Source organism: Aptenodytes patagonicus, chromosome 15 (assembly GCF_965638725.1).
Source record: "Aptenodytes patagonicus chromosome 15, bAptPat1.pri.cur, whole genome shotgun sequence".
NCBI lineage: Eukaryota > Metazoa > Chordata > Aves > Sphenisciformes > Spheniscidae > Aptenodytes > Aptenodytes patagonicus.
Window position 1 is genome coordinate 10,638,540 of NC_134963.1, and position 24,011 is coordinate 10,662,550.

Here is a 24,011-nt window from a genome sequence, read left to right on the forward strand (position 1 = left end):
GACTGAAAAAGTTCTACCTACACCACTTCAGAAGAATGTTTAGCTTGGCAGGGCCTTCATCCCTGATGGCTGCTCATGATGCCTGGGGCCATTTACTGTAGGGATGAGTAGACAAACCTGATGTGTGCTCAAACCTGGAAATCTGAATTAATTAACCAGTGGAATAACTTATGGATGTGGTAGATTCCTCATAAATTAGACTTTTCATCAAGATTGGTGCGTGCATTCTTGTTCGTGCACACTCTCTCCTAAAAGCTGTTGCATGAATGCAAGAATCGCTTGCTGGAAAATGAAGGCACTTGTGCTGTTAAGGAGGAATAAGAAAGGAGGATCCTACAGGGCCCTGTGGTCCTCCACCTCTGAGCCCGTGTATGCTGGTCAGCAGCTTCTCACATCCATTGGTGCTCCTGGTCCCTGTTAAGTACTACAAGATGCTTTTCATAAGATGGGTGGCATGGAGGCAGTTCTTATTCATGCCAAAGAACACCTTTGCATTGTGATGCAGAGCTATAGCTCAATCAAGTAGGTCTTCTCTTTTTATTATCTGTGCCAGTCACAAAGATATGACACAGAAAATGCCATTAATGCATTTGCTGCCCTAAAAATTTTCTTGTTGGCTTTTTCAGCTGCTTAGGCCAGCAGCTACTATCCTCCAAGGCTTAGTGAAGAATTAGGTTGAAATTGCCAAGGCGTGTCTCTTCCTGCACTGACTTCAGGATGTATGAGGCTCACTCTCCTTTGTCCTTCCTTCATCCTGCACTATCCATATCTGCCTTGTTGCCCTGTCAGCATTTTCTCCCTGGGGATGGCTGAGTGGACTTTGCTCTGTTAGCTGTGCATCTTTTTTATTTAAAGGAGATCTTCAGCGTGTCTATTTGGCATAAATCAGTTGAGAATTTGCTGGTAATAAGTGCAGAGGAGGTAAAGAAAAGAATACTTGGAGCCCTCCATTCACTTTCTCTTGACAGTGCCTCATTCCTGCTCTTGGAGGAGGTCTTTTGCTTGTCCCTGAATTGATTCAGCTCCCAGAGCACAAATGCTCCGAAGCTGCAGTCGCAGGGTTGCTATCCGTCTCCAGAAAGTCATGTGGCAAGGGGCTCTGCACGCTATGGAGAGCAGCTCCCCCCATCCAAGGAGTTACAGGATACCGCTGGGGGTAGCTACAGCTGGTCTGAGCTGGTACTAATATAATCCCACAGGACTGTATCCATGAGACACAAGTGTGACATGTGAGGTATTTAAGGAGACACACCTGTTCTAGGCAGAGGCCTGGGTATTGCATGCCTTGGAAATGGAAGGTTTTGGTGGAGCAGGAAGGACTCCCATTTCATCCACAGGAGGGCTTTGCTTTCTTCTTTATCCCCAGTTTCACATTATTTTATAATTCCCTAATACTATGCAATCCTGTGGCCTGTTAGCACCGGGCTGTTTCAAAGGCCAGGCTAGTGTTTGCATTTGAACTTTTTTTACCTTGGTGTGTGATTCCAGAGTGATTAGCAGGAGAGAACAGCTTCTGGGTTGAGTGATGGTTTGGGTGTAACTGCTCCCAAGAAAAGGCAGAGAATTTGGAGAATGTCATCTATGTGTGGGGTTGGGTTTTTCAGTCCTTTAGATAATTTGGATTTTATGTTGTGTTTACCTGTATTTTTATTATAAGGCCTCTGTCTTGCAATTTGGAGCAGTAAATCACATAAAAGTGATATCACTATTACTAAATTTTGTTTAGGGAAAAAAAAAGTGTCCCTTTGGTTTGAAATCTGAGTGTCTTTCCCTCTCTCTCTTCTTCCCATCTGCCCCCATCCCAAAAATTGTTCTGAAACAGCTACTTTCCATACAGAAGAAAAAGCAAGCAAATGCAAAATCAATCTCATGGTTGTGTAGTATAAAGAAATTAACTGGCTTAGATTTTTATCTCTTTTTTTTTAAGGTAATCTGACACTTGTTTGGCAGAAGATAATTTTTTTTGCCATTGAAAAGGGGACGTATTAAGATGGAAGAAAAAAAATTGCAGGGTCTGTCATATGACTTGATTCCATCTGTCTGTCTTGTCAAGTAGAATGGAAATTTTCTCTCAAGTTTCTGTTTTATGTGCCTGTTTTGATGTTAATGTGGAATCTCCTAATTTGCCTTTGTCTCATTCCACATGCCCCTTCTTTCCATGGATTCGTGCTCTTGGTGAGGTTTTAAGTGCTTGTTGGTTTGGAACAGCTACCAGGATTGGGGCCAAGATTTCTCCTATACCTGATAGACTGTTGTGTGAAAATAGTAGCAACTGGACAGTCTTTCCCTCCCATCTTTAGTTTAAATAGAATTTGCCAATAAACATCCAGTATGCCAATTGTTTGTAGAACTAATAACGGCTGGTGGAAATAAGGAAGAGAGAGTGAGAGGCATGTTTTACTCTAGGACTGGTTAGTTTGGGCAGTTAGGTATTTAGGGGGGAAGGTGGTTATTATGCCCTTCTAGAACAGCTCTGAATTCTGAGTGGGGTAGACTAGAATAACCAGACTCCGAGGGGACAACAGATTGTCCTTCTCAGAAATGAAATAATGTTGGCAGGGGAGAAGATCCTGGGAATGGAGACTCCTCGGCTCCAGCCTCACCTAGCCCATGGGGTAGCCCCACTGTGAGCAGGTCCTTGACCCTTATGGCAAGGGGATATAAATCTGGAATCTTGTTAATCCTCACCTGAAAGGTGGCTGCAGTGTGGCAAGAGCCTCCCCGCCTGCATGGGTGAGCAGAGCTGCTGACCAAAACCTCCAAAAAGGATCTCTTTAGTCCCTGTATGCTGGCATTCACAGTTTGACCAGCCCCAAAACCTCAAATCATTTTCCTTCCTTGTGGGCAGACACATTTTTGTACATATGAATGTGAAAATACCTTTGATTATGATACTAAGAAGCAGAATAGCTCATTGTTAGGGAAGCATCATCCTCATCTAGCTGTGGTGCCTCCCAGGCTAGCTTTGTATCTCTGCACATCACTGCATTTTGCTGCAGACACAGCCTAAGGTAGACATGGCCTCGCTATCCTTGCTAGCTGGTAATGGTGGGCTCTCTCCCACCCCTGTCCCTACTGGATTCTCCCAGAGTTAACTGATTTCCAACCAAAAACTGAAGATATTAATTCTGGTTTGTTTTGGGTTTTTTGTTGGGTTTTTTTTTTTGGGGGGGGGGGGGGTGTTGGGTTTAGTGGGGGTTTTTTTTGTTCGTTAACCGCACCCTGCAAAATATCCCGACTGAGTTGTTTCCAAATACTGGCATCTCTAGGGAAGGGGTTATAAATTGCTAATTTAAAGCCTGCAACAGGATAATTAACTAACCAGTTTGATGTAAATGGCTTAATGGGGCTTTACTAGCCCCTTTGAACTTAAAGTAGCACTAAAAAGTAAACTGTAAATACCTTCAAGGAAAGTACTGGCATGCTTGAATGGGGGGCTGCTTGGTCGTAAGGAGCAAGCCTGCTCAACTTGCCAGGAATCCAGTGGCCTGTGTGACAGCAAACATGTCAAGGGGGTGAGGGGACCAACCAGGCACCCCTTGGGGAAGACTCTGCAACTACCCTAGTTCTTCAGGAAGCGCATAAACTCTGATATATCAGGCTTTCAAACCTGCCCTGCCTGCTTTGGAAAATTTAAATCACGACCTCAGTTTAAATGCAACTGTAATGAATTTCATCAGGATTGAAGGAGAAAAAAAAAAAACAACCAACCACCAAAAACCCTGAGGGGGAGGCAGCCACTAGAGTCCACCCTAATTTACCTGGAGTTGTATTTGCATTAAGGTCTTTTGGCAAGTCCAGGCAGAAACACCTATTACACTTTGCTTCAGAAGACCTTGTTACCCACTGAATCTGCTGAGACAACGTACTGCAGCCCTGCAGCAGATTCCAGATTCTGATGCATCTTGGGGACTTTTGGGAGAACCTCTAAACTTTCATTCTTGCTAGGCTCTTACAAAATTCCAAGGGAGGAAGTCAACAACTATTAAGCATCTAGAAATGAAGATCACTACAAAGTGGAAGCATCTCATGTAGTTAGGCATTGATCTCACTTCTGACTATGCAAACTGGGGTGTCAGCGAGGAGAATTTCAGGCCCAAAGGCAGGCAGGAGTATTCCCCTCTGTCCTTCCCTCTATTGGAGAGAAGCTCCTCCTGGTCCGAGTACTGCTCTGCTCCATCTTCTCATTGCACACGCACCACGCAGTGCCAGCAATAATTCGCAAGAACTTTCTTCTCTTCATTGTTGCCCTGTCTTGCCACCATCTTCCACCTATTGCCAGCAGCCTTCCTGGGTAGTGGAGCATGTTTTGGAGTTTGCAGCACAATCCTCAATCACTACTGTGACCTCTGACACATGGGATTTGGCTTTACAGCCAGCTTTGCTGATGAGTGTTCCTGGTCCTCGGCTGTGCTCTCCTGCCTGCTCTTTTGCACTATCCCTGAAGACCATGAAGCTGTAAGGCTGTGCCAGACCAGGACTGATGCAGGAAGAGGGCAAGACCTAACCTTTTAAGTGGTAGCCCTGACTCGGATGGGCTAAAACAGATCATGATGCCTCATCATCTGTAATGATGGATCTATTTCTCGGTGGTTTGTTTTTTTGTTTCTTTTTTTCCAGCTGGGAAAATAATGGGAAATAATGTACCACTGGCAATGTTAATGCTGGCTTTAAAAAACAGAAACATAAAAGTATTGAGGTCTGTTGTAGAGGGCAATGATGCAGAAGTGCTACATCTTATTTTAAAAACCATGTCTGACAGAGGATTCAGTCCTGCACTCCAGTTCAGATGTCTATGGGCCTATTGTATGCAAAGATCAAAATGCTCTACTGTGGCCTTTAGAAGAAGAAGTAATAACATGGCACTTCTTTGCTCCTATATGTTGACTGAAGAAGTTGGCACCATGGCACTACCTGATTGCTCTGTGTGTGTGGGAGCACAGTGCAGGATTAATTTGGGGTTGATTGTGTTGGCAGGGATATGTCAGCAGAGCTTGCCCAGCTGCCTGTGTTACGCTGTAGCTGTTAATCCTTCACTTTTATGAGCACTAACCTGATCACAGATTTAAAAAAATTAAAAATGCATGTGCTATTAGAGAGAGAGGTACTTGCAAGCAGAAGAGCTCCGTACACATGCAGTGTTGACGGCTGGAGACTCCCTTCAAGGAACACCAGAACACCTTAGCATGCCAGCTTTGATATCCTGGCATCTGACTAGGAAATGCAAATACTCAATCCATCATTCCCACATGCTGACATGTATCCAAGGGGAACTTCTGTGAATGTTGTTGTTATTCCTATATAATTTCATCTGCTTCTTTGCTTCCCAGCACCACCCCACCATGTGTCCAACTGAGTGCAGTGTCTTCCAGGCCTTTTATGCCAGATCTTTTGGATTTGCTTCTCTCGTGGGGAAGCAAAAGGGCATTAGTTTGCATGTGCAGCAGAGGACCAAACTCTGTGTTTGGAGGGAGTGGGGTGGCTTTTATGAGGCTTTACTCTTCCTAATCCCCCCCAACAAACCCTCCTGCAGATTTTTAGATTTCTCACTAAGTCCTTTAAATAATATGATCAATTAAACAAAAAAGCTTTTTCATGCTTCCCAGGAAAATTAAAAATTAAGTTAAAGAAAAAAGTGGATTGTAATAATCATCCGTTCTTTCACATGAGAGATGGTCAGAGTTGGGGCTTCTTTCTGAAGTTCTGGTGTGCTTTACACATCTTATATATGTCATATATAATGACATCATATTATCATGTCATTAATATCATGTCATGATTATCATATAATCATATGTCTGTCTCTTATAATGAAAGTTTTATATGAATAATAATAAAAAATACATGAATAAAAGCTAGCATGACTAAGAATTTCTACTGTGCCACTCATCCCAGTGAAAGACACAAACTCACCGGTCATTTTTGGGCACGTCAGTAAATTTCAGCACAGTTGTTAGTCCTATCTGAAGCTTTGCATACCTTTCAGTGACCCAGGCTCTTCTTGGTGGGGAAGTAATACTTGCAAGATGGCAAAGCAGAATTCATTTTCTCAGCAATTTCACTATTTGTTAAGAATAACTGTCTTAAAAAAAAAACCCCAAAAAACCCAATAATCCCTTTTCCAATACACCTTTTGTTTTGAAACCCACTGAACCTGACACCCATATTGGATTTGTTGGTTCAAGAATAACAGGAAAAATGTGAGCAGTAAAACCTGGCCCAGCACACTTGACGGCTGCTGCTAGTGAAAGAACAAATGACGCGTAACAGTGCTTTCCTGACCTTTCCTCTGTTTTTTAGAAACGTGAAAAATTTAATCAGCACTTTTTTTCTGGCTATTGCAAATAATAGAAAGTTGTGCGAAAATTAGAACATAAAGACAACAAATTTTAGAGTGGTGTCTGCTGCAGGTCTTGGGTGTGTTCGCTGAATTGCCTCCTGCTTAGAGAGCAGCTGGAAAATCCAAGTCCTTTCCCAACATGTCAAAACCCACTTTTTCAAAGGATGCAGTAGTTGTGCCAAAGCACCTTGCCTATCTGTAAGCAAATGCATACTATTGGGACTACCTCTGCCTGGGCCAGCATTCTCACATGCAGCTGGCTGTATTAAATCAATTTGATTAATTACTATATACTTTTTAATTTTTTTACAGGCAGGTCCCTGTTATTTCTTGCCTGCACAAGATTAAAAGGGCTTTTACGTTACATACCCTGTTATAACACTTTAATTGCCTGGAATGGGTCTGCGTGTGCAAAGTCTGGTCCTGGAAGGGTCTGGGAATTTGGGATTATTGTCAGCACTGAGGTAGCAGAGAAAGAAGGTGTGTGAAAGCTGTGTTAGCATCCATGATGGAGGATACTATGCCACTTAGTTGACTGTTGTTTGGTTTGGGATTTTGGGGTGGTTTTCCTGCTGTTAAAACATATTCTTTGAGTGAAGGGTCTGGCAAGAAAATGCCTGGAGAAGGGAATAGATTAACCCTAGATGGACTGACTTGATGGGTCAGAGAAAGCTGGATGGCACCAGAACATCCATATGGCTGATGAGGCATATCTCTTCTCAAGTTCACGAGCCTCAGGACGTGCATGTTTTGGAGCACCTGCACTGTGGCATAGCAATGCTACAATTTATTCAGCCCTTCTCTGTGACAGAACTGTGTGTGGCTGAATAATGTGCAGCCAAGGGCCAGGGACTAAAAGCAGCTAGATACTAGATACAGATGTTCGGGAATGCACAATGCCAAGAGAGAGATTTTAGTCCAAACATATCCTCACTAAACATACTTTTTGCATCCTCTGAGAGTCTCTTGGTGCTGTTATATTAGTGGGCTCTGCTGGAAGTGGTAAGGATATAAGAATTTTATTTTTTCCTTCCAGTCCAAGGTGTAGTATCAACATTTGTTGTGGCTGGTAGCAGTACTTTGTACATGTATTACTTCTTTGGCCAGATTCTGATCCTATTTGTGTAGCTATAAAACTGCTGAGTTGTTTCATCTGTGTAACAGGGGTTTCAGTCCCTCTGGCTGTTTTGGTTTTTCTGTTTGTTTTTTTTTGTTTTTTCTTTAACCGCTTTCCTTGCTGAGAGGGGAGAGCTATACGGGAAGTAATCCAGCAAACTTTTAAAATAGCCTTTTAGTGTGTTGTTGGTTTTTTTTTTTTTAACTCTTGCTCAAGCTTTTAAATATGTGAATTGTCTCCGTGAATTCTCATCTGAGTGCCTATGAAACCTGCCAGCCAAGCCTAAATCCTGGGAGGTGTGGCCACACTTGTGTTCTCAGAGCTCTCTGGCACAGACACCTGGTACACCTGTGTCTCCTGCTAGTTTCAGTACTGTCACAACTTCACCCCTCATGCCTGTTTCTCTGGTACCTCCTGTTTTTCCCAAGGTTATCTTTTATAAATAGAATCTGCTCCAGCTTTTCACTCCCCCATGCCCATCTTGAGGAGAATAATTACCAATGAGATGGTTTTAATAGTGCTGAAAGAAGGATGGTGAGACATTTTGCTGTGCTCTTTGAGGCTTTTTTCTGACAGGAAATAAATGCACAAATTGCTTAGCAGTTTCCTTAGGTGACAAATGTAAAGTAAGTAGCTTTTGAAATAATTAAGCTTGAGTATTTAAATATTTGATAAACCATGGATTATCTGAAGAATAAAATTGTTTTGGCACCCACAGAATTCCATGCAAAGGTCTCAATCTGAGTATAAAATCTAGTAATTTCCTTAATTGTTGTTAGACTGGTGGAGGTAACTGTGGTATCTAGCGTTTACCTGTCCAGAAACCAAAACCGTGCTCAACCCAGGCTAGCAGAGATGCTTTGGATGATGCAGCTATCTGTCAGCACATGACACAGCAGCCAGAAGATGTAAACATTTAGAGCATTCATAAACCAGAATAATTTCCCTAAAATGAAAAAAAAAAACAAACAAACCCCTAAATGAAAGCATTTAAGGCTTTGAGGCAATGATGCTGATTTTAAACTATGCCTGCAGCAGCCCAGAGCTTAATGTCATATAAACCAAGAGAAAAGAAAGAGAAGCTGTCTCTATAGGCTACGTGATGCAACTGGTGAGCAATTGCTCAGATAGCAGGGCGCTCTGCATGGAGTAGGTGCCCACAGATAGAAATGCTGTGTAAAGGAATCATTGCTGGCACACAGATACATGCTGGCAAATTAGGCTGTATTTGGTGCAACGATAAGAATCTACTACAGCTTTTCAAAATCACCCGTATAGTGATCATCTCGTGATAAACATTAATCTCTCCAGTGTAAACAAAAGCATAGCACATTTCCCAAATAATCTCTTAAAATAAAAACAGATTGGTGCATAAGAGTAAATCAAGTCAGAACAACCAGTCAACCTACAGTATTACTACCCAGAGCTTGGAATGAAATGGGTATGGCGGTACTTTTTTAGGTTTTACAGCCACCTCTTTGCTCTACTTTGACAATTATTTATTACCACTAATACTATTCTTTGTAAACTTATACAGTGCTTTATGAAATAAGACATTTCCTATTTTAAAGCTCTTATAATCTTGTGGGCTGATAAGGGGTGCACATTATCCCTTGGATGTTCATAAATAGCATTAGCACTAAGAGTTTTATTAGTGCTGGGTCCTTTCAAGCCTGTGGCTCTTTCTTTTTCCTAACAACACTTTCCTAGACAAGTGCCGAAATAAGGATTTCGACACCTTGATCTTCCAGGCTGGAACAGTGTGGGCATTCTTTTGTTTTGCTTGTAGTGAAAGAGCAAAACCCAGGCAGAGACCCAGTGCAGTGACTGTTGCTCTGCATGGGTTTAATCCACAGCCTTTGCTTGCCTCTCTCTCTGAGACTACAAATCTGGAGTTTGGGTGATGGCAGCAGAGAGCAAGCTTGGGAGGTGTGTGTGTGTGTGTGTGCGCGCGCGCGTTTTAAATAAACAAACAATGGAACAGCAACTTCAACAAATTGTGAGTGGTGCTAATTTGTTATAGTGCTGTCTTGCCTTCTGGCAGTGTTGATTTAGGAGAAGCTGAGCAGACTGGAACGGATGCAGGGAGCCGGTGGTTCTTTTGCTGTGGGGTGTGTATATAGTTCAGTATAGAATGCTTCTAGGGGTCCTGTCCTGAGGAGCTTCCAGATTACAGGGTAAAGCATATGCATAGACTGCCAATCCCCTTTTCAAAACCAAACCTGGGGCAAAAGTACCTTCCCCTCTGCCTCGCTCCTCCCCTTCCACTTTTTTTAAATGGAGAGATGTTTTAAGTCTTGATTCATAACAAGAGCCTATAATTTGTGTGTTTTGAGGACTGCCAGAAAATCCTTGACTTTGACAAGAATAGTGTGTAGGAAGGAAAGGAGGAAGATCCTTTGCTTTGGTTTGTAGCAAAGTTTTCAACACCCCATGACCTTGCTGGGCTGCCTTTCATAACGTACCTGGGGCTGTAATCCCCAAAGCTGACAAACTGTCTGACAGAGAAGGCTGGCCAAATGTGCATGAGATATCTGCAGCCCTGGACCACTGTTGTGCAGTGCTGCAGGATAAGGATGGCAGGATGGGAGCCTTACTGGGAAGAGGTGGATTTTGGAAGCATAAGTAGAGTGACCTCCTTGCAGCCTGTGAGCTGAGTTTAAAGTAAGTCTGAGGTCTCAAGTGAGGAAGACAGGAATAAAACAAGTCAAAATGACAAGCAATGGTTGAGGAGAGGCAGCCAAAGAAATGAAGAATTTTGAAAATGAGTAAACCCTGCTTCCCCCTTAGGTTATCTTCAGCTTGGACAGCTTTGGATGCAGTGCAGATAGTTTGCAAAACTTTGAGTCTGTTAGTCCTTCTGCTTTTACAAGCAATAGTGGCTTTCTGGCATCCTCTCGTTTGCCAGGCTCCGAGTTGCAGAAACACTTTTTGGTGGTTGCAAAGAACCAAATGTATGAGGGAGGGTTCAGGATGATCAGTTAAGCATCTGATTCGGAGGGACGTTTGGCAGGCAGTAAAGTCTTGATACTGCCAGGACCGATTCTTAAACACTGGTTTGCTTGAAAGGCTTCACAGGAATGGAGCTTAGAGACAAAGATTTCTCTGGGAGATATAGGGCTGAGTACATGGTCAGTTCTTGGCAAAAAAAGAAAAAATGATGGATAAAGCTCAAAAGGTGCTGTATTTAAGGTATTGTTTATTTATGTTAAGGAGAACTGCTGCTGCAGTTGCAGGTATGCATGAGATAAGGGAATGAGATTTGGTCTTGTAGAAGAAAATGAGACAGCAAAATTTGTTTCTGTGGTATCTGGCATGTGGTGAGAGAGATGGTATTTTAGTCCAAGGCTGTTACTACCCATGTTCGTCCTGCAACCCTCAGCATGAAGCTCGGTGTTAACTATTGCAACAAGTTCACAGTATTAGCAGTATTCTGTACATAGATACTCCTGTGCAGACTGCTTCTCTCTGCAGAAAAGTTTGCTGACTCCACACAAGAAATAAAAATAAGCAGGCCAATCAGGAGGATCTTTATCAAACTCTCTCCCATTTCTCCCAGTACTTTGAGGCCTTGTTTGCTCTAACAAACCCTGTAACTAAGGGGTCTGAGTCACAATCGCTAGTGGATTTAACACTCCCAGCTGCCTGCCTCATCCCTGTCCTGGAGATCCCTCCCCAGCTGCAGGGACAGCTGAAAGGGCCGTGCATTTGCTCCAGTATTGCTGCATTTCACAACCCAGCTATCAGCTTGTACCTGTGGTGACTCAGAGCCCTAAAGCTGTGCTGCAACTGGGAGGGTGCTGTTAAGACAGTTGTGAAAAGTTGGAAAAGGGTCATGATGTTCCTTCTTCTCCACAGTGCTGTGTGCTCTTGCCCCCAGAGCAATGCCCAGCATGAAGCTGCCACCCTGTGCATCCTCCACCAGCTCTGGCCTACCACACTGAAGGACAGGTCCCAAGCTTTTAGGACCAGAAGCATCTTCTCACTCCATGTAATTCATAGGGTTGTTGATTCTGCCTAACACTCTCTAGGATTAGCTGGGAGGTAGCAACTATCCTTTAGTCATGTCCTAAATTCTTGCATTGCAAAGGGAGAATTCTATACATCAAGGCTCAAAGGTAGCTGGGAAAGAGGAATTTTGCATACCAAAGGGGCCTTAACTGGTGGATGGGTAGAGGGTATCCTTCCTCCTGTGTGAGCTGAGCTACGCCACTGAATATGTGGGTACTTTAGTGCAAGAAGGAGTCACTAGATTAGCATGGGACATCAGAGCTGCCTTTACCACTTGCAATGCAGGTACAGTTGGAGCTGAGCTTGCTCAGTTGCTGCAGGGCTGCAGAAAAGCCCAACATCTATTGCTGCTCACTAGCTTCTGAGGCTTTTTGTTTTGTGCCACTGCTGTGTTCCTGAGATCAACTGTGCTCTGCAGATATGCAGGAATTTTTAGTGCCTGGCTCTGCTTGACAAGATCTGCAATGTCCATGCCTCTTCTCTTCTCCTCCCACTAAAGGGTTTGGGTAGTCTTAGGCTCCTTCATGTCAGCAGTGAAAATAAATGTATAATATACAAGGGCTCTGTTTAGGAATTGGCAGGAAGCTTCAATTCTGACTGCAGTGTGATGTTCTAACAGTAGGAAATACCTTTGTTTTAAGCAGTTCTCTGCTAATCTCTGCCCTAGAGGGGAAATAAAACTATGGAGAAGAGATTCTTGCTTCACTGTAGCAAGAAGCAAATTGCTGTAATCTGGGTGTAAATCTGCATTTGAGCTGCTGTCTCGAAACCTGTCCAAGAAATACCTTTACGCAGCATTCAGCCTTTCTTAAGCTGAGTATTGCTGGTATTGCTGAGTGTTTTTCAGAGTCCTGATGGTGGCAGATGCAGCCAGTAGTATGTTGCTCGTATGTAGTCTAGAGTGTGTGATCTCTTGGAGAGGGGGGAGCTCAAAATCCCTGGGGCTCTGGCCCGTTATGCTTAAAGTTGCACACTATTTAAATGTGGGTTGGCCTGTTCATGCTGGCAGTGGTCCGTTCAGACTAGTTCAGCAAATGCTCTTGGCTCAGCATAGCCCAGGTCAGTAAGCAAACGCTTACATTTCACTTCTTCATTGTATTGATAAGATTTAAAAATCTTCAGTCTATAGCAGTCAAAACAGGGTGATCTGAATACAAAAGACCTATTAGTTCAATGTGAAAGGGATTTAGTTACAGAATTGTGGGGATAAGAATGCAGGTGGAAATGATGGGAACACTGTCCTGGGTCTGAGCCCAGCAGATGTCTAGGAAGAATGAAGAACTGTCTCCTTACATTCAGTGTCCTTTTCATGAAGGCACTTTCTATTTGCCAGGCCAGTGTCCTCCTTTACGTTCTCTCCCATCTAACTACATTTATTATTATATGTCTTTTTCATTTGGCCTTTTATCTTTTAAGGTTGAAATGATAATATTCCTCTAACTTTTTAAATGTAAGATTTCTATCTCCAGCAGCCCAGCCGGAGACATGCAGCCATCAATGTGACAAGAGCTATGCAGAAGTTTCACTTCGCCATGAGGGTCTAAAAACCTATTTTAAATCCCTGCGAGGCTGCAGGCTTATTTCTGTTCTGTTTTTTTGTTTTGTTTTTTTCCACTGGGGGAGTATCACCACTTGTAGATAGGGACCTGTGCTTAGCATCTACCCTGAGACTACCCTCTTTGATAACCCTGCCAGAGCTGATTACAGGAACTCTGGGGGAAGGAGGATACACACTGCAGAGGATACCCTAGGTTTGACAAGCTGTCTGTCTGTGGGATGTGCCTTTCCCTGACATGGAAAATATGTTGTTGCTTTTTCCTTTGGGCAGGGAAGGGTGGAATTACAGATCTTCAGTTTTGCAACTCTCATACCAGCTGCAGTTCACCATGAATGAACTTGATCTCCAGTCTCCAAGAATGTAGATTAAATTATCAGTGAAGCATCATTATAAATAGGAGAGGGTACACAGTATTTTCTTTTCCCGTCTTGCACCACAGATGTAACAAAAGCCAAAGGACCCAGCCTGGCTCAATGCCGTAACATCTCAGGACTTCAAAGGCTTGGGAAGGGGGACAGGGAAATGGGGACAACAGAGAGGATCAGCATTTAAGTGTTTCTTCCATTGCCTGTACTGTGTGGGGAACGAGACCATGAAGCTCTGGCGCCAGGCTTTTCTTGTTGTAGAGGCATTTCTAAATGGTGATATTTAGTTGCCTGAATTTCTGGGCAGAAGGAAGCTGGTGCAGACATCCTGGGATCTGCTGTTCTTGGATGTATATGGACTGGTCCCCCCGAAGCTCAGTGCCGTTGGGAGTCCTGAATGGAGGTGGCCAGAGAGAGTCATCAAGAAACTTGCAGAGGCCTTCTGCTCTGTTTCTGTGGCAGTTCAGCAGTTCTGGGGAGATGGGTGGAGGGGAGGTTGTTCTAGTAGTTACATATTTAAGGCAGGTGACCATTTTAAAATGTACGTTTCAATTTTGATTGCAGTTTTTTAATTGCATTTAACAGCGTCCCTGCTGGTTCTCCATTCTGCATCCGTGCAGCCACGTTCTATTGATGGCCTGTTGTGATTTCAATGGAACATCATGGGATGTACCTGGCACGTCGGGCAGCACTGGATGGAGGTGCCTTTAGCCCAATGTACCTGGCATGGTAAGCGGCAACCAAGTGGTTAATCTGCATTCTACTGCTCGTAGTCTCAGCTTGTATAGCAAGGTGTTCCTGCTTTGCTGCAGCCTTGCACTGACTGGAAATCACTTTGCTCTCCTGATGTTAGTGCTTTCATGCACACAGGGCCCCTACCCTTTTCACCCATGGAGACTCCCCTTCCCTGGGCAGTTTGCCATGCGGTAGAGAAGGGCCTAGCCATGTCAGGCTCTCCTTGTTATTCTAGAACAGGAAAGAGAAGGGACTGGGGAAATCATCTGACTCTCTTTCTTCTCTCCTTTTTGGGCCAGGAGCTGGTAGCAGTTGAGCATGTATTGCCCACGTACCTAATGTCCAAACGTTGCCGCACAGAGGTACCGAACAGGTGCTTGTGTCCATAAGCAAAGCTACACTGTTTCTACGGGAGTCCTGCAAGAGCTGCTTCAGGGAGCTGGGAGGGCAGTTCTGCCTGGCACTAATTGGAATGTAACAAACTAAGCAAGGGCCACTTTAAGTTTGCTGCGGTGGTGTCCTCTGTGAAATGATCCTCCATTCTCCTTCTCCTTTCCATGTCCACACCTGCAACATCAGCTGCACATCCTGCTCTGTCCTGCATGTCGCTTTCTCTCCCTTCCCCAGGCTTTGCAGACCTCTCCCTGAGTAACTTGACACGTTGGTCTTACCTATTCTGAAGTGAGAGATATTCCTGTGAGAAAAACAAGGGTGCTGTATCCTGTTTTCTGCTGGAGCCCACCTCACAGAGCTTTTGCTGCTCCACTGCCAATGATGAAAATGCATGTTGCCTCTGTTTCTGAGTTTGGCTGTCTGCCTGCTCACAGAGGCTGGGGATAGGGAACCATTTGGACTAACACAGTTCCTGCATTCCTCCCCATGTGTCTGCTGCTCTGGAATGTGAATACCTTTACAAGGCATGGGCTAATGACCTGCCAACTGCAGCTCCTGGGGGGGAAGGTTAGTGGCCATGAAAGCCCACCTCACCAATACCTTGGGAGAGTCCTGGAAATAGGTTCTGTTGGGATGTGGGGAGAGGAAGATCAGGTGAGCCAGTGAGCAACAGGAAAGCTGTCTTCCCAGTGGGGTCTTCAAGTGCTCTAAAAAAGTTAGTTCATCTGAAACTGAAGGGTGCAGAAGTCATCCGTTTCAGTTTCACCCAGATTCAGTAGCAGCTGGACATAGCGTTTTTAATGTCAGAAGTAAATTGATGGGAAAGAGCAATGTAGGAAATAATTGATTTAATTTTGTCTTGTTCTTCCCCATGCTCACTGCTGCAGTGTCTGCTCAGTGCAGCACAACTACTTGGGAAGGTGGAGAAACAAGTAAGCAGGCCATTATCTTTTCCTGGGTATATTATAACATGCACAGTAGGCTAACACTTTAACGGCATCAAATTTGATACATCACATCTAATCTGTTTTGTTGGTTTTTATCTGCAGTACTGTTAGTTCACTGCTCAGGTGCTCGGTGTCTAGCCTTCTCATCCATCCACAAATCCTCTACGTGAAATGAGTGATTCCTTAGATCTGTTTTTGATTGATTCTTTGCTTCACTGGTGTTGCTTCTTAAAAGGTAAACAATATCCATATGCTGCAATCTATAACTCAGAGACGAAATCAAATAGCATCTCCTGCCAGAGGTTGCTAAGATAACACATTTAGCATTCATTCAGCAATTACTTTTAGGAAGAGATTTAGTGATATTAAAGAGAATCAAATCTGTAGTGAATATGTAGATTTTATACTATTGAAAGGGGTGAAGGGATTCCTCTTCTCCTGTACTTTGGCAACCTAATTTTCTGTGACATCCAGAGTCTTTATGGAAATTGAGAGAAAATTAAGTTTTTCCTGCTTTACAGTGAGAGCAGCACAGCTCCTGGAGCAGTCTGTGTGTTCTGCACAATATTCATGCCCACAGGATCACAGTGTGCCCCAGGCTGGGCACAGCAGCTCACAGTTACCCAGCTCCTTGGGCAATATTGCTTATGAAGACGCTATCAGCTCTTAGCTTGCGAAGCTTTGTTTGATGTGTGGCACCTGCTTGCAGCATTACTGTATTCTGTGATTTGTGCCCTGTATTTTCATGTCTTTGCATGTGCTGTGTCTCAGTGTCATGGTGGAGGTAGTGGAGAGCCTCAGTCTTGCTTCATTCCCTACTTGCACAAGAACATTTGAGCAGGTTCACTGCTCTGAAAACTGTATGTCTTGAATGACTAGGAAGCAACCTGAATTTGAAAAAAGACCATCTCTAATGCTATTTGTCCAAAGCCTTCTGTGATCCTGTTTTAAATGCAAAGGAGTGAAATTTTGCACACCAAATTCAATGAGAAAAGGCTGTGGCCCCAGTGAGACATCTACATATTCTTGAGGTCTGGGGTTTGGTTTTTTTACTAGAAATGCATCTGAGCCTTTTCTGAGCCAGGGCTCCTCTGAACTGGGAGTATGTTTTTTTCTATCTTTTTGCAGAGAACAGAAATGAAGAGTTCTTAAAAATGATACTGAGATACAAGAAATATAAACCACTGTGATTTTTCAGGGCTTTTGGGGGCTTTTGTTGTTGTTGTTGGTGGTGATGTTATCCAAATGTTCAGGGTTTGTTAAGAGCCAGTCTCTGCAAACTAATGGATAGCAAGGCCTTTGTAAGGCTGCACCTGCCATTTGTTGGGATGATCTGCTAACTTTTATACTGGACTTAACCTCGTAGTTGTCTTTGGTCCCATGCTTTCAGCTAGAAGTGAGATCTTAGGAATGCCATAGATTAAGGAATAATGCCTGCTTCTCTTTCGCTAACAAGTTTTCCAACACACCCCTCTTCCCCCACCTCTGAAATGCATCATTGCTAAAGAAGGGTTTGTAACTGGTCAGCTCTGGAAAATACCTGGAATGGATTTATTTTTGTTCAGGACTGCACAAGATACACAAGCCAGGTTGATGCTATAAAGCTTTTGTCAACAAAGGTACGTCAGTCAAAGGTGTGTTCTCTGACCCATGTTGCTGTCCTGGCAAAAGCCCTCAGTGGGCAATTCTGGCAAAATTTTAAACATGGGGATCTAAACTTGGCTGAAGGTTTTGCTGCCTTGTTCCATTACATTCATTTTGTTGGGGTTGCTAAATCCATGTTAGGCTTCAGCTAACAAATTCAAATTTGATAGGCAGTGTTATAGTGCTTATACCTGATCACCGCTTTTCAAATCTACTAAAGGTAATAACCTACCTCATACTTATGTCCTACTGAACATGAATACTTCTGTAAAATTTGACATGTGAGATAAATAAAGGTAATTTAAACAACTAGTACTATGCTAATTTTTATGCTGCAGAACATACTGCGGTTTAATAATAACATTATCTTCCTCACGAAGGTCAGTGAAAAGCAGAACTATAATTCTACCCCTGTTCCAGGGCTTTCCCTGCAGGCTCATTACCTGGTTTCAATATCATTTAAGGCAGAAAGAAAAAAACAAACAGAAGTTAAAATTGAAAAATATTTCCCATTAGTAGCTGCAGCAAGCCTTGACTCTTTGCAAAGGCTTAGACAAACACGTATACAGAGATTTCTAGACCTCTGCTTCAAGTGCCACATGAATGGGAAATAAGCTCGCTTTTACTTCAGTAACATACTTTTTTTTTTATTAGTCTGTTTAGGCAAAAAATATTGGCTGTGCTGTTTCCTTTCCTTTACCGTATTTGTCCTTTATGGAACAATTAAAAATCATATCCAGGGATTTTGTGTGTTATGTGCATGGAGAAGCACCATTATGTTTGTAGTGAAAATAGTGTAGTAGCAGGCTGTCTCTTGCTATTCTTGAGCAGGATGCATTTATATATATATAGATGCTGTGTTATGTTGCAAGCCATGTTTTTGTCCTTCCCTATCAATATATCTCGGTGACCCAGAAGTAAGTGCTTTTACTGGCCTGGCTAGATAAAAGTGGGTATTTGGTGCCTCTGTGCTGTTGCTTCTTCCTCTTAATCAGCAATTCTGGAAGCAAGCCACTAGAACCAGACACATTGCCTGCGTGCTGCAACTCTGATGTAACTAGTTACAGCAAAACTTGTTTTTAAAGTGCTCAACACTGTTCAGTGGTGGTAATCCCTGTCTCTGTCATGTTTTTGTGATGCTGCAGGGTGAGTTTCTATGACAGAAACACTATAGATGGCGAAGAAATAGCTGGCTAGCACCGTGGCAAGCCTGTATTTCCTCCTTTTGGCTGCCACCCTTTCTAAAGCCAGCCACCTCTGGGAACAACATTAATGTGCACAAAGGCACAGTGGTGAATCCACCGTCTTCTTGGGCTCCCATCCATTGCTGAAACAATATAGAACAGAAAAGCAGAGCAGCCATTTTAGCTGTGGGTCAAGGTGACAAGCCACTGAGATCTGTGTGGATGCTGAATTAGGTGCTGGTGCACTGAACAGGTGCCACAAAATTCTACCAAATGTGTAAGCAAGTACCAGGCTGACCAGCTAACCAAATGAAGAAATGTGTCCTGTGGAACAAGGGAGGCACCTGCTTGGCAGATCTGTTGGTAAAAGTGTAAGTATGAGGCTAGTCAGGCAGCAAAATCGGAGGAAAAATTGCATTTGTTTACTTTTTTGGTAGCTTTTTTCATAAAGCAAAATCTTTTTGTTGTGCAGAAATGGATGATGTAAATTTACTACCTTTCTGCCAAATCAAATCTTTCTATTTATCACTGGTTAGTGGTTACAGGTTTGAGGGAGGTTATTTTTAATATTGACAGTATCACTCCTCATTTCTTTTTCTTGTGTACACATACTTGACACAAAGGGAAGATAATGCAGTCTAATGCTTCATCATTTGAAATCTGATGGGACAGAATGTGGTAATGGGACTCACAAGCAATAAAAACATTAACTGATGATGATTTTAAGAGAAAATTTAAGCTCTTCATTTCTATAGACTTATGGCCTGCTCCCCCTTCAATAAGAGAAATCTGTTTCAATAATAAGATGAACTGGGAAAGGAAGGAAGGAAGTGGAAGGCTAAAGGTGGCTGTCATATGTTTGGTATTTAATTCTTACATTTGAACCTCAGAAACTATTTTAAATCAACTTTAACAGATAAATGCCCATTACAAGTAGTTGTTGGCACTTTCAAAGAAAAAACTCAAGAAAAAAAGTTAAAAAAATTATCTTGGATTCTTGAACACAGCCCCTGATTTAAATTCTAGTTTTTATGTATTGTAGTATCTACCAAACATGAAATTGCAATTAGTTCTGATACGCCTCAAACTAGGTATTTCATACAGTCCATACTACTGGGAAAGCCAATAGAAATATGTAAACTAAAATACATAGTGAATACTGTTTGTGAAATACATGAACTACACAGAGGTAACCAAAATTTTATTCTCTTCTCAGTACTTCAGGGTAGAGAGACTGTAACTTGAGATAGGTTACTTGACTATCAGTTTAAGCAAAATTCCTTCAAAACTAAAGGTGGGGCAGAATTAACTTAAGAAAACAGTTTCAGATCGTTGAAGACATTTGGTGGCATTTAGCTAGCTCAGCATCCTGAATTTCAGCCAGTTCAGGGCTGATTCTAGCCCTTCATGTCAATGGATTGGGATATGGACATTGCCAGGCGGGTGGTTTTTAAAGCAGCCTTTCGTACTCTTAAGGAGATTTCCCATTCACACCTCAGTGTGATTAATTCCATCTTCAATGGATTTAGTTGCTACATGTAATTTTCTCAACCCCAGAGCAGCTGGGTGTTGTAAGATTTCAACATGTAAGAGCCAAGAAACAAACTACATGTTAAAGCAGGGAAGCTGCAGCTTACGCTTATTATTTTACATGCTCAGATATGCAAATGGCAGTGAAGTAGATGCTTCTTTCTTCTTCCTTTTTTTTCTTGCTCCCCATTCTCCCTTCAGATTTGTGTCAGGAGAGGGAAACAGCTTTCCCCTGTACCTAACTATTGTTTTCCGCTGGTATCTTTTGAATAGTAATTCCAGCCAATGATTGCTTTTGTAAAAAGATATTTACAAATCTCATTTTTGAAAGACTTGAATCAAACCTTAGCATGAGAAATACTTCTCTCTGTATTCTAAGCAGGATCACAGCTTGCAGGGCTGAATGTACCCAGAGCTCCTTAGTCAGTGTCAAGTCTAACATAGACTGCCCTGTGTTAAGCCAGTCTATTAAATGTAGACTTGTTCAAGTGGAAACAGCAGGTTCACACCTCTCATCCTCCTGTTTTGCAGGTGGTAAGGTGAAGGTGAAAGGAAGAGAAGGTGGAGATGGAACTGCCAAATCATGCCAAACAACTGCTACTGCAGCTGAACCAGCAACGAGCCAAAGGTTTCCTCTGTGATGTGATCATTGTGGTAGAAAATGCCCTGTTTCGTGCCCATAAGAACATCCTGGCAGCCAGCAGCATGTATTTCAAATCCCTTGTCCTGCATGACAACCTGATTAACTTAGACACGGACATGGTGAACCCCACCGTGTTCCGGCAGATCTTGGACTTTATTTATACTGGTAAGCTCTTAACGACTGACCAGCCCGGTGAACAGAACTTTAATGCTCTCCTCACCGCAGCAAGCTACCTCCAACTGCACGACCTGGCAGCTCTCTGCAGAAAGAAGCTGAAGCGGAATGGCAAGTCCTTTGCTAGCAAGGCCGGTGGCCTTGGTGTTGGGAGATCTGCCAGGAGTCAGAGACTTTCCACTGCTTCGGTCATCCAAGCTCGCTATTCAGGGTCAAATGAGGGGTTGAAGGGCTCGCACTCAAAGGAGCTGTCAAAGGGAAAGCTCTCCGATGACGAGGTCTTCATCAGCAGCTCCAACCAAGAGAACTGTCACTCCTTAAGCAGGGGAGCCAGTAAGAATGGCGGTGGGGGCAGCAGTGCGAATGGGAGCACCGGCGACCAGGAGCTAGGCCTCGACCTGTCCAAAAAAAGCCCATCACTCCCTGTTGCAGCCTCCCACGATGACACGCAGCACAGTGAAAGCCAGCATGGCTCTCCCCAATCTGCCTCAGCCCCCGCAGCCAACAGTGCCTCATCGTTCGACGAGTCTGGAGTCGGAGCCCCTCACAGCATGGCGGACAGCAGCGACCCCATGGAGATGGATCTGAGCGAAGAGTGCCACCACTCATTGACGGAGAGCAGCCAGCGCAAGGGCCTCCGGCACTCATCCCGCAAGAAGGAGTGGATCAAGAAAGACAATGCCTTTGACCGAAAGGAGGGGGGCAAAGACAGGGACGAGAGCGAAGGGCTGCCCAACGGTATCCTGCTGGGGCCCTTATCCAAGTCCGTGGAGCGGAGTCTGGCTGGGGCCTACGGTGCAGACCTACCCTACCCATGTAAGGAAGAGGTGGAAAATGGTAAGGAGAACAGTGACGACAGCGGCCAGAGCGAGAGTGAGAGTGGCGGGCATACTAGTGCCAATTATGTCTACCGGCAGGAGGGGTTTGAGCCAGTGGCCTACGGTGACAACCTGTATGTCTGTATCCCCTGCGGCAAAGGCTTCCCCAGCTCCGAGCAGCTCAATGCCCATGTGGAGACGCACACCGAGGAAGACCTTTACATCAAGGAGGAAGGCACGTACGGCGGCAAGGATGAAGCCGAGGATTTGTCCAATCCCAACCAGTCCTACGCCGCAGAGTCCCGGCCCTTCAAGTGTTCAGTGTGTGAGAAGAGCTACAAGGATCCAGCCACGCTGCGGCAGCATGAGAAGACTCACTGGCTGACGCGGCCCTTCCCTTGCAACATCTGCGGCAAGATGTTCACGCAGCGGGGCACCATGACACGGCACATGCGCAGCCACTTAGGGCTCAAGCCCTTTGCTTGCGAGGAATGCGGGATGCGCTTTACCCGGCAGTACCGACTGACAGAGCATATGCGTGTCCACTCAGGAGAAAAACCTTACGAATGTCAACTGTGTGGTGGGAAATTTACCCAGCAGCGCAATCTGATCAGCCACCTGCGAATGCATACCTCTCCCACATAAGCCAAAGACTCCAGAATGAGCTTCGAGCCCATCCGCAGTGATTTACCTTTCTGTAGACTTGCTGCTTAAAAAAAAAAAAGAAAAAAGAAAAAAAACAAACAAAAAAGGGGGCAACTCCCCATACTCTGTTCAGTCATGGGAGGCCTAAACAAATGTAGCTTTAACATTTTAAAAAAAAAGTTCCTTTTTTCCCTTTTTTTAAAAAAAGAAAGGTCCACAGCCAAGCTGATGCATTTCGTCCAACTCTCCCTCCAAATCTTGGTGATCTGGCAAGAAACACCACTTCTTTTTGCGCACATTGACTTCATTGCATGTTGATTATCTGAAGCAGGTAGGGGGACCGTGGGGAACTTTAGACCTCCGCTGGCTCCCCCCTCCCTGCCTCTTTCTTTCGTGTTGCTGTCACCCCACTCACCTCCTCTCTTAAAACGAAACTCAGTAGGGGCATTTCTTGCCATTAAAAAGAAAATGAAGTACACCTTTTCAGTGGCCTAAGTAGCTGTGAAATAACACAGCGTTGCATTCACAAGCGCGGAAGCTGTGTCTGTGGACCATCTCACAGGGTTGGCAGCCCCTTTGGATACTGTGGGAAAGCCATAGCCGTGGTGGAACCCACCACCCTTCCCCTGGGCTGGTGATGGTGGGGAGAGCAGTCTACCTAGGTGTGCACCAGCTAGAGTGCTTCACTTAAAGAAATGGCGATGCCTCCTCACCATCCCTCCTTCTTTTGGTTTTGACCTTTATCCTTGGCACACGTAACCACACGCCACCTTTTCTCACAAAACACACAAACCTCTTCTGCCTTACCCATGACTGAACAGGGACTGGATGCCCTGGGAATTTCTTTCAGTGAGCAGGGGGTCATCTTTACTTTTCTAGTAGTTTCGTATGAATATTCTTTGCTTAGAGGTACTTGTTTTATTAAAGGAAAAACCATTGTAACGTTTATGTGAATGTTTGAACTGGAAGGTCTGAGGTTAATTCTAGGGTGGGTGGGCGGGGAGGGGGTTTGATGTAGGCTGGACTTGCTACAAGTTCCTTAGGTACTTTTTTATTATTTTTTATTTTATTTTTTGTGTGTGTGTATGTTTTTAGCTTTCCTCCCTCACTAAAGAGCGAGTCTGTGTGGACAGACTTGTTACCTTTGCTACCTCTTGAATTCATGAGAACAATAAGATGGTTAGTGAAAGATTAGGCATTTTTTTTCTCTTATTGTAAGTAATTAAATGTATAAAAGTAGAAGCTAAATTAAAGTTAAGGGATTTTTACCACCCCGTCCTTCCATCAAAAGTCAGCTAGAGAAATGTTAAAGCAAAGCTCGGCCAAAGACAAAGCAAAAAATACAGTGAGCCAGAGGCTCTGCTGGCTGCTTGGACTGGCTCATTTGCAGTCTCTTGGCTGTTCGTAGTCACTTTTAGATAAAAGAAGAAAACTTCTCTGAGCTTTTTGGGCCCTTTCCAGCTTTGTTTATTGAATCTGGATACTATGGGGAGGGGAAAATGTCCCCCTCATCTTCCACTCCCCCAGCACATCTGGGTCAGTCTGTAAACACCTGGCAGGACAGAGGGTGAGGGCATAGCAGCCTATAATTTACTAGAATCCAGAGTGCAATAAGGTGGGGGAGAGGAAGAAAAAGCAAACCAAAGTGTTTCATATCCTCCCTTTTAGACAATTTAACACACGCACACAAAAAAAAAAAAAAAGAAAAATGAAAAGAAAAAGAAACAAAATGTTCTTGCAACATCTGCATAAGACATCACAGCCAACAGCTGCTATTGGTTTAGGAGAGAAGACAGAGAACTTGCCCACCGATTCTTGGCCCTCTTGACTTTGTTGGCGTGACCTTGTGGAAAAACTATGGCTTATTTCAAGCCTCCCGTGACTGTGGTGGTAAAAATTCACAGCCA

At 43.8% G+C, this 24,011-nt stretch overlaps 1 protein-coding gene across 1 annotated transcript in view; it reads left to right on the forward strand.

Moving 5' to 3' along the window:
* HIC2 (HIC ZBTB transcriptional repressor 2) overlaps positions 1–23,042 on the forward strand; it is a 74,972-nt gene extending 51,930 nt beyond the window's left edge. The window contains exons 2-3 of the mRNA XM_076352631.1: positions 13,977–14,120; positions 20,356–23,042. Of these exons, the coding sequence (XP_076208746.1) occupies positions 20,392–22,104 (1,713 nt within the window). The 5' untranslated portion in view covers positions 13,977–14,120; positions 20,356–20,391 and the 3' untranslated portion in view covers positions 22,105–23,042. The remainder of the gene's footprint in view (positions 1–13,976; positions 14,121–20,355) is intronic.
* Positions 23,043–24,011: the final 969 nt, after the last annotated feature.